The following is a 10,960-nucleotide window of genomic DNA, read 5'->3' as shown; positions in this document are numbered from 1 at the left end:
ACTAGTGGGTACAAGTGGGTGCTTGTAGGTACTAGTGGGTACAAGTGGGTGCTTGTAGGTACTAGTGGGTACAAGTGGGTGCTTGTAGGTACTAGTGGGTACTTGTGGGTGCTTGTAGGTACTTATGGGTGCTTGTAGGTACTTGTGGGTGCTTGTAGGTACTTGTGGGTGCTTGTAGGTACTTGTGGGTGCTTTTAGGTACTTGTGGGTGCTTGTAGGTACTTGTGGGTGCTTGTAGGTACTTGTGGGTGCTTGTAGGTACTTGAGGGTGCTTGTAGGTACTTGTGGGTGCTTGTAGGTACTTGTGGGTGCTTGTAGGTACTTGCCCCGGGTGCTTGTTGGTACTTGCTCCGGGTGCTTGTTGGTACTCGTGGGTGCTTGTAGGTACTCGTGGGTGCTTGTAGGTACTCGTGGGTGCTTGTAGGTACTCGTGGGTGCTTGTAAGTACTCGTGGGTGCTTGTAGGTGCTCGTGGGTGCTTGAAGGTACTTGTGGGTGCTTGTAGGTACTTGTGGGTGCTTGTAGGTACTTGTGGGTGCTTGTAGGTACTTGTGGGTGCTTGTAGGTACTTGTGGGTGCTTGTAGGTACTAGTGGGTGCTTGTAGGTACTAGTGGGTGCTTGTAGGTACTAGTGGGTGCTTGTAGGTACTAGTGGGTGCTTGTAGGTACTAGTGGGTGCTTGTAGGTACTAGTGGGTACAAGTGGGTGCTTGTAGGTACTAGTGGGTACAAGTGGGTGCTTGTAGGTACTAGTGGGTACAAGTGGGTGCTTGTAGGTACTAGTGGGTACTTGTGGGTGCTTGTAGGTACTTATGGGTGCTTGTAGGTACTTGTGGGTGCTTGTAGGTACTTGTGGGTGCTTGTAGGTACTTGTGGGTGCTTTTAGGTACTTGTGGGTGCTTGTAGGTACTTGTGGGTGCTTGTAGGTACTTGTGGGTGCTTGTAGGTACTTGAGGGTGCTTGTAGGTACTTGTGGGTGCTTGTAGGTACTTGTGGGTGCTTGTAGGTACTTGCCCCGGGTGCTTGTTGGTACTTGCCCCGGGTGCTTGTTGGTACTTGCTCCGGGTGCTTGTTGGTACTTGCTCCGGGTGCTTGTTGGTACTTGCTCCGGGTGCTTGTAGGTACTTGCTCCGGGTGCTTGTAGGTACTTGACCCGGGTACTTGTAGGTGCTTGTGAGTGCTTGTAGGTGCTTGTGAGTGCTTGTAGGTGCTTTTGAGTGCTTGTAGGTACTTTGCCTCCTCCATAGGATTAACATTACACTAAATTTTGGAAGCTCGTAACTCTGGTTATATTAGATGTACGGGGATATCCTTTGATTATGTAATAGTCCTATTTACCCCTTAGGATACTCCATATACGAGAAGAAAAATGGAAAACTCAGGGAAGTACATGGGGAAAAGCCTGGAAATCTCAGGGAAATTTGTTTTCGAAAAGTTGTAAGAACCTTGTTATGGAACATATCTTATAAACTTTTGGTTTTAGTTATATAAAGTTTTACCAAGAAGCGATATCTAGTTTACTAGGGAGAAGGTATAAGATGCGCGCCATAGTCCCAGTCCCACTTTCAAAATACAAGAGGGGGACGTAAAAGGAGGCCGGGCTGTTTCGCCTGTCCTCAGTCGGAAAATACGTAGTTTTCGTCATTCGCGTCGCGTTTACGTGAGTTTTCTGGTCCGTGACCAAATAAGGATTTTTTAAACTGGACATTAGGCCAGCGACTTTCCTGACTTGGAATAAGTAAACTGGTCCGTGATCATTGACCAGAGCACGTCATCTGCTAAACCAAAGAAGTGGATAATTAAAACATTAGAATTTTAATGTGTGAAGTCTGGTTACCCTTGAACTTTCTTAGTAGTCTCGTGGACCACTGACCCCCCTCCGATTTAATTTTTGAACTGGACCAGACAATTTTTAACTGGTCATATAACGTTGTCCGTGCCAGATCAAATAGTCTCTAACCATTGTTAGAAACTAGAGAGAGAAATTGGGCAGTAACACTGATCATGCCCTGAACTATGAGAAAGCATAATACGACGGTTGACTAAAGTACACTTGATATTACATCATTTTGCAAAACCGCGAGTAAAAATCTTACTGTCCCTATTGAATTTGGCGCCATTGGTTTTAGAATAATTAAAATGTTCCACTGCGAAGCGTGCCGGTCACGAATGGGGATGTAACGTCTTTAGGAACTTTTTAAAACGCAAAACCATACACATACTCTCCCAAAAGTAATTAATGTAATGATAAAATGTTTTCGTGGAATGGAATTGTGGTCGAAAAGCCGAGATAAGTAAATTTTTGAAATTGATTACCAGGAAAATAATTTATTTCAACGGAAAACGGTAATGGAACGTTGTTTTTTCTTAAGCATGCCTTTAAGTTTCAATTAAAAAGAAAAATTAATATCTGATCCTTCAGACAAGTGATAACCTCAGTCTTATCGATACTTTTTAGGTCTTGATTCTAATCAAGACATTTTTGATTATAGACAGATGGCCCTAGTAGCGATTTCCGAATTTTCCCTCTGAAAAAATGAGACGTTACAAATGGAACGTGGCAATACTAAATGAGGAAGTAAAAAGTTCTGGAGCATCACATCTTTGTTCACCAGTGCCATAATCTATTGCAAATGCCACAGCCCTTGGTGTATACCAATCAGGGCTGGCCATCATAAGATTTGAAATAACCATGCTATTAAGGACAAATTTGTCTCAAGCCGGTCCTGTTTCTTGAAAATGCTTGCATGGTTACTTGATATTTTACTTCGTAGCCAATGGCTGATTATAGCTGCACAATATTGCAGAAGCTGTGCGAAATTTTGCTTAAAGTCTTCTTATTTTAAACTAGTCAACTTGAAGCTCAAAAGCCAATGGACCACTGTTCGTCCTTTGGAGATTATGTTGCTACCCTTTTAAGGCAGATTTCGACACCAGCAAAAAGAACGGCGTGCGAAATGGAAATAACAAAATTTATTTATGGTTGTATAAATGAACAATAGTCATTTCTCTTCTTGTCATCACTTTGTATTTTATCTCCATATTATTTGTTATAAATATTCATTTGTGAAATAAAGTCTGTGTTCAAACTCTGGGTCTATTAACTCCTGGTATATCCCATTGCCACTCAACAGCGCCAGAGTCGCTGTAAAAATAGTTCGTGTAGGTGTTTCTAAGTTCTATTGCTGTGAATGAAGCTCTTCGTCCTGTTGTCGGTGCAATTTGTTGAAGACCATTGGCTGGATGCTCCTGTATATCTTTACGCCACTCTCCAACAAACAGATTCCCATTTTCGTCCATTTGGTCAGAATAGTATGGCGGGTTGTAGGATTATTTGACGGATTTTTCTTCCTCTTTCAATAAAAAATTGTGTAGAACTTCTGTCGCTTTGACTACAAGATCGGCGTTTTCAGGTTTCATCACGATTGACTTTGTGAAAACCCTCCATCTAGCAGACAATAATCCAAAGGCGTTTTCGCTACATCGCCTAAACATAACTATTGGTTATACTAATGATGCCTTAAATAAGTGTATTTTCTCAAATTCACCTTGCCCTACTAAGCCTATAGATAAACACTCTCTTTTGAGAGTTCAGTTCTTTGGCAGCGTATAGACGTACGAAGCAGGGGAGAAGCTGAAAGGCTTCGTCTCCAACGAGGACATGAGGAGCTTTAAAATTAGTTCCTGGTAAAATTTTGGATTCTGGAAAATTAACTTTTCCTTTAGAAATGGCTTTTCCGAAATCCGATGATTTGAACACTCCTCCGTCGGAAGCACCAATGTCAACCGTCAAGAACTTATAATTGGCATCCACAACCGCCATTAGGACGATGGAATTAAAGCCCTATATGTTCAATTATAGTAAGGCGAACGAGAAGTATCAAGTCTAGTTGGTAATGTTCACCTTGTAATTGTAGTTAGTAGAACCTGAATTGGATGGCTGTTGGATTCGCACATGTTTGCCGTCTACAGCACCGTAGCAGAATGGGAAGTTCCATTTACTTTCGTATTGCTGAGCAGCGTTTGCCCACGTTTCACGCGTTGGAGTCTATCCAAAACAATCTCTCGTATGTCGAGTATTTGAACGGTTTTAAATGGAAGGTACAACACCTAACATTCCGCTTAGCAATTTTCATTGACTATAATTAAGTCTAAGTATGTCTAAATTTAAATTTTCAAAACCATTCCAATCTGCGATATTTAAGCAGTGTAAAGAGTCAGTTTATGATGTTAGCACTTTTAAAGCTATTTGGTTCATATTTCGTGGTGGTTAAAAAAAAGGGGACCTAGCTTTGTGTGAGCTTACAAGTTAAGTTGGAAAAGGTCCCCCACACTAATAAATTATGTAACCAACTGCCTTTGGTACTTCTGGGTACTTGTAGTTACTTGTGGGTGCTAGTAGGTACTTGTGGATGCTTGTGGGTACTTGTGGGTGCTTATAGGTACTTGTGGGTGCTTGTAGGTACTTGTAGGTGCTTATGGGTACTTGTGGGTACTTATGGGTACTTGTAGGTACTTGTACGTACTTGTGGGTGCTTGTAGGTAGTTATGGGTGCTTGTAGGTACTTATGGGTGCTTGTAGGTACTTGTGGGTACTTGTAGGTAGTTATGGGTGCTTGTAGGTACTTGTAGGTACTTGTGGGTACTTGTAGGTACTTGTAGGTACTTGTAAGTACTTGTGGGTACTCGTGGGTGCTTGTAGGTACTCGTGGGTGCTTGTAGGCACTCGTGGGTGCTTGTAGGCACTCGTGGGTGCTTGTAGGCACTCGTGGGTGCTTGTAGGCACTCGTGGGTGCTTGTAGGTACTCGTGGGTGCTTGTAGGTACTCGTGGGTGCTTGTAGGTACTCGTGGGTGCTTGTAGGTACTCGTGGGTGCTTGTAGGTACTCGTGGGTGCTTGTAGGTACTCGTGGGTGCTTGTAGGTGCTCGTGGGTGCTTGAAGGTACTTGTGGGTGCTTGTAGGTACTTGTGGGTGCTTGTAGGTACTTGTGGGTGCTTGTAGGTACTTGTGGGTGCTTGTAGGTACTTGTGGGTGCTTGTAGGTACTAGTGGGTGCTTGTAGGTACTAGTGGGTGCTTGTAGGTACTAGTGGGTGCTTGTAGGTACTAGAGCTTACAAGTTAAGTTGGAAAAGGTCCCCCACACTAATAAATTATGTAACCAACTGCCTTTGGTACTTCTGGGTACTTGTAGTTACTTGTGGGTGCTAGTAGGTACTTGTGGATGCTTGTGGGTACTTGTGGGTGCTTATAGGTACTTGTGGGTGCTTGTAGGTACTTGTAGGTGCTTATGGGTACTTGTGGGTACTTATGGGTACTTGTAGGTACTTGTACGTACTTGTGGGTGCTTGTAGGTAGTTATGGGTGCTTGTAGGTTCTTATGGGTGCTTGTAGGTACTTGTGGGTACTTGTAGGTAGTTATGGGTGCTTGTAGGTACTTATGGGTGCTTGTAGGTACTTGTAGGTACTTGTGGGTACTTGTAGGTACTTGTAGGTACTTGTAAGTACTTGTGGGTACTCGTGGGTGCTTGTAGGTACTCGTGGGTGCTTGTAGGCACTCGTGGGTGCTTGTAGGCACTCGTGGGTGCTTGTAGGCACTCGTAGGTGCTTGTAGGCACTCGTGGGTGCTTGTAGGTACTCGTGGGTGCTTGTAGGTACTCGTGGGTGCTTGTAGGTACTCGTGGGTGCTTGTAGGTACTCGTGGGTGCTTGTAGGTACTCGTGGGTGCTTGTAGGTACTCGTGGGTGCTTGTAGGTGCTCGTGGGTGCTTGAAGGTACTTGTGGGTGCTTGTAGGTACTTGTGGGTGCTTGTAGGTACTTGTGGGTGCTTGTAGGTACTTGTGGGTGCTTGTAGGTACTTGTGGGTGCTTGTAGGTACTAGTGGGTGCTTGTAGGTACTAGTGGGTGCTTGTAGGTACTAGTGGGTGCTTGTAGGTACTAGTGGGTGCTTGTAGGTACTAGTGGGTGCTTGTAGGTACTAGTGGGTACAAGTGGGTGCTTGTAGGTACTAGTGGGTACAAGTGGGTGCTTGTAGGTACTAGTGGGTACAAGTGGGTGCTTGTAGGTACTAGTGGGTACTTGTGGGTGCTTGTAGGTACTTATGGGTGCTTGTAGGTACTTGTGGGTGCTTGTAGGTACTTGTGGGTGCTTGTAGGTACTTGTGGGTGCTTTTAGGTACTTGTGGGTGCTTGTAGGTACTTGTGGGTGCTTGTAGGTACTTGTGGGTGCTTGTAGGTACTTGAGGGTGCTTGTAGGTACTTGTGGGTGCTTGTAGGTACTTGTGGGTGCTTGTAGGTACTTGCCCCGGGTGCTTGTTGGTACTTGCTCCGGGTGCTTGTTGGTACTCGTGGGTGCTTGTAGGTACTCGTGGGTGCTTGTAGGTACTCGTGGGTGCTTGTAGGTACTCGTGGGTGCTTGTAAGTACTCGTGGGTGCTTGTAGGTGCTCGTGGGTGCTTGAAGGTACTTGTGGGTGCTTGTAGGTACTTGTGGGTGCTTGTAGGTACTTGTGGGTGCTTGTAGGTACTTGTGGGTGCTTGTAGGTACTTGTGGGTGCTTGTAGGTACTAGTGGGTGCTTGTAGGTACTAGTGGGTGCTTGTAGGTACTAGTGGGTGCTTGTAGGTACTAGTGGGTGCTTGTAGGTACTAGTGGGTGCTTGTAGGTACTAGTGGGTACAAGTGGGTGCTTGTAGGTACTAGTGGGTACAAGTGGGTGCTTGTAGGTACTAGTGGGTACAAGTGGGTGCTTGTAGGTACTAGTGGGTACTTGTGGGTGCTTGTAGGTACTTATGGGTGCTTGTAGGTACTTGTGGGTGCTTGTAGGTACTTGTGGGTGCTTGTAGGTACTTGTGGGTGCTTTTAGGTACTTGTGGGTGCTTGTAGGTACTTGTGGGTGCTTGTAGGTACTTGTGGGTGCTTGTAGGTACTTGAGGGTGCTTGTAGGTACTTGTGGGTGCTTGTAGGTACTTGTGGGTGCTTGTAGGTACTTGCCCCGGGTGCTTGTTGGTACTTGCTCCGGGTGCTTGTTGGTACTTGCTCCGGGTGCTTGTTGGTACTTGCTCCGGGTGCTTGTAGGTACTTGCTCCGGGTGCTTGTAGGTACTTGACCCGGGTACTTGTAGGTGCTTGTGAGTGCTTGTAGGTGCTTGTGAGTGCTTGTAGGTGCCCCCCCCACACACCAATAATTATATAAATAGCTAAACAAAGAAAAATAAATACCATTTGATTCCATCCGAAGTTTTTGAATCTTAAAATAGGTTCGTCGTGTGGCATAATCACGCGTTGTGGATCATGAACATTACATTCACGCACGTGCTCATCGTGGGTTCGAATTGACGCGCTTTGTTTTAAACACCGACGACAGTAAAATGATTGATGCGCGTGTTTGGTGAAACCACTGAGAAGGCGACTTAGGTTGCGAATCAAAACAAAATGTTTTGATTCCCCGTTTGACACCAAGAGCAAATCAACCTCCCTATCTTTGGAAACTTGTCTTTCACTCACGTAACGTGGGAAGTACCCCTTTTCATATGCGAAACAATTTATGGACAAATTGTTTACTTCCTCAAAACGTTTAAGTTTAAACGAATCGAGTTCAAATGGGAATGTAATTCCACACAAGATTAGTTCATTCTCGTACTGTTGATAATGTGCGATACGAGATGGGTTGTCTACAACTGGGTGAATTTTGGCAATAATCGACCATAAAAACACTTATTGTCACGTATATCTTCTGGTTTAACGTTCACGGTAGACCGTTTGTTTTCAATTACAGACGGTAATTGGAAATACGTTCCACCTACTAGCGGTAGGTATTGGAAAATGTTAATTTGAATGTACAAAATACGGTCAATCTCCCAACCACTCCCCTTAGACTCGAATGCATTCATACTTTCGGCTATTTTATCCCGACTGGTGTTGACCTGTCGCGGAATAACTTCTGGTGATATAGTGGCGTGTGTAAACCCCCGAAAGTACGGACTAATTTCAGTCACAGCGCCCGTGTTCCCTAACTCACGCGTGTATCTCGCGTGTACAACAAGGTACCATTTAATACCTTTCTTCTCACTCAGTTTGTTTCTTACGTAACCCTCTAGCTTTCCTCTATGTTCATTTATGAACAAAATAGAGTCCGTTACTCCATCAGGTGCAGTGATTCGAGCCGAAAAAATCGCGTCATGGAGCGCGTTAATTTCCTCAATTTCCGGTGGAGGTGGATTCCCGGGTGGATCGACTGCGTTTTGTTCGGCTTCCCAATTCTCCATGAATTCAGCCAATCCAAGATCATCTTGAGAATGTAAATCCTCATGATCTTGTTGCGCTTTGAAATTATCCATAAACTCCCCAAGACCATCGTTATCTTGGGAGAGTAAGACGTCACCGCTTGGACCATCTTCGTAAATACGTTTGAAATTAATTCTTATATCAATTTAGAAAACCAAGATTGTCTTAAACCCCTGGTTGTTAGCTACACCCCCCGCGCATCAAAAGGTGGCGGGTAAGAAACCTTACAGGGGAAATCAATAAACTAAATATTTACCATTTTCAACTTTTCTTTTCTTTCCTCCGTTTGTCGGAATCGGTTCCGCTTTTCTCTTTACGGGCGAATTAGGAGGGGTGACGCGGTGTGAAGGCCCGGGTTGTGGAGATGCCGGACGCGTATTATTTTCCGCGACGTTATTTACCGCGGGGTTACCGCGATGTATTTGCGGCGAGATATAGATGGCGAGATAAACTATCTTTACGCGAAAATAACCTATCGCAAACTGGACACGCAAAAGAATTATTATCGTGTTTGGTCCGCATATGACGGCTGAGGTTCCGCTGGTTGGTGAAGACATCGGCACAAGTAGAGCAGGAGTACATCTTGAAATCGAATGTGACCATAGCACCCATTTCACCTCCCTTTTATACAATTTTTATGTCTTACGTTTATATTGTTTCACCCTTTCCCGTGATTCCCATTGGATAAAAATATTGTCAGCCTTAAATAGTGTCTTTTTCCTTGGATTTTCCGGGGTTTCCCCATCAACGTACAGAAATCCAATTGCACCTGCTTTAAGATGGTGTAATATGGAAGACCCGAAAAGAACCTTCTAGAAACAATGGAATGTTCTGGAATCGGAAAGAATATTCTAGATGGTCCGAGATGACCGACACTTCATTGTACATCCGAAATCGGTCTATATTGTAGGTAGTGTAAAGTGAACAATGACGCTTTGATGTGAAGACTCCCTCGAGTCTAAGAAATTTACTCCTCTGATAAAACCTCAAACTGTATCTTAAACTATAGTAGCAGGTACATTCGTACACGAGGGGTTTGTCGAGACGTCAAGTTGACATGTTAGGTTAAGACGCACGTGTTTTCGCCTTCTAGATGGTTCGAAACGAGAGGTCGGATACATCTTATTCTATACACTATATCTTTTGAGTTATCCGTATATTTCGAACTGGTAACCGACCACCCAGTAATCAGGCTTGATTTCTTCGCTGTTTTTGGGTTTTTTGGGGGAATCCCGATTGAAACCAGTGATTCATAGGTGTATGGTTTTTAATCCTACAATTCATACTAACTGTTTGAAGTTCTATTGTGATTTGGAGAAAATTCGTGGGAGGGTTAGAGGTTTTCAAGTAGGAAAAATAAAAGTAAATTAATTAAAAGTTACAATTTGAATTTCATTTTTATTCGTCTCCTAAATTTTTATTTACAATTTCTTTGTGGTTATAAATCCACTCGGAAAATAATATACATTTAGATAGTGCACACAAATACTTATTGTTACGGACAGGTTTATGATTAAGCATGCATGTAATCATGGGACCATCATCGTCTATTTCATTGGCTTTGGGACATCCCACTCCATTCAAGTCAATTACTTCCCGATTAATAATGTCCGACAAAAAGAAGCACTTTTCATCCCCTTTGCAAAATACCCGTTCGTAGCTTTGTACAGCGACTCTCAGGCACTGCCGGAGTTTATCGTAGGGCGTTACTCCATCATCCCAGGCTAGACCATGTAGATTATTCAGCATCCACTTGTTTTGGCGTACAGCGTCGTAGCTCAATTCTTTTTCGGCGTATGGGGGCGCGAAAGACCATGATCCGACTCTCGGGGTTTTCTCGACGCTTGTTACGGCTACTTCCTTGGCAATTTTTTCCCGTCCATCAATTGTAGCGCGCCCGTCGAGGAAATCAAAATCTACGACGATGGATTTCTTAAACCTATGGGTGAGAACGAATAATTTCCCATTAACACTGATATTTTTCAGTGATGCAAATAGAGTATAAAAAGACTACTTACATTGTACTTGTTGGATGGTCCTTCCTTCCTCGTGAACTTTAGTGAGATTGTGATGGATGTTTAACTCGGGGTCCTGGCTATTTATACTATTTAATAAGATAATCATCCTAGCTTTGACTGTACATTATTGGTGTTTACGCCGTGGGTTTTTTCGGGAAGATTATTCTCGAACAATCTACAACTTTGACTGTACATTTTACGTCATGGCCTTAAACAACGTTAACCTGGGTTTTATGGGGTATTTTAAATTTTCTGCAATGATCTAGAATAATCGGTAGAGCTGGGTTTTTACGGGGACTCTTTATTTCCCCCCCCCCCAACGTCATCTGGAGTTTCATACCCCCTTATCCATTTGATTAACACGGGAGAAATTAATGGTTCAAATTTTAATCTAATTAATATATTAAAATACTGTTTATTTCTTAAATCATAATTCACCCTATCTTCATACTCCAATGTATGTACTTCTATATCCGAGAATCGAACGCGCTTCATTGACCTGTCAATCAAAATCACCCCTTGCAGGTCTGAGAGAGGGGTGAGTCAATCAAAAACGTCCTCTTGCAGGAGTGCCCATAGAAATAACATGGAGTTTTTCTCCACTTTAGCCATTTTGTGGCCACCCTTTTGAAATGAAATATTCGTTTGTTACGTTTGGGAGCGGTT

At 43.6% G+C, this 10,960-nt stretch overlaps 1 protein-coding gene across 1 annotated transcript; it reads right to left on the bottom strand.

Annotated features, from left to right (window-relative positions):
• Positions 1–8,934: 8,934 nt before the first annotated feature.
• Positions 8,935–10,626, bottom strand: LOC149662755 (uncharacterized). The gene is made up of 3 exons (XM_089842299.1): positions 10,295–10,626; positions 9,776–10,215; positions 8,935–9,107 (listed from the first exon to the last, which is right to left on the bottom strand). Coding segments are annotated over exons 1-3 (615 nt in total). The 5' UTR covers positions 10,297–10,626.
• Positions 10,627–10,960: the final 334 nt, after the last annotated feature.

Source organism: Phalangium opilio, unplaced genomic scaffold, assembly GCF_054372755.1.
Source record: "Phalangium opilio isolate 3A_F unplaced genomic scaffold, DU_Popi_V2 ptg000063l_1, whole genome shotgun sequence".
Classification (NCBI taxonomy): Eukaryota; Metazoa; Arthropoda; class Arachnida; order Opiliones; family Phalangiidae; genus Phalangium; species Phalangium opilio.
Note: the sequence above shows the minus strand (reverse complement) of the source record. Positions and strands in the feature narration are given on the sequence as shown.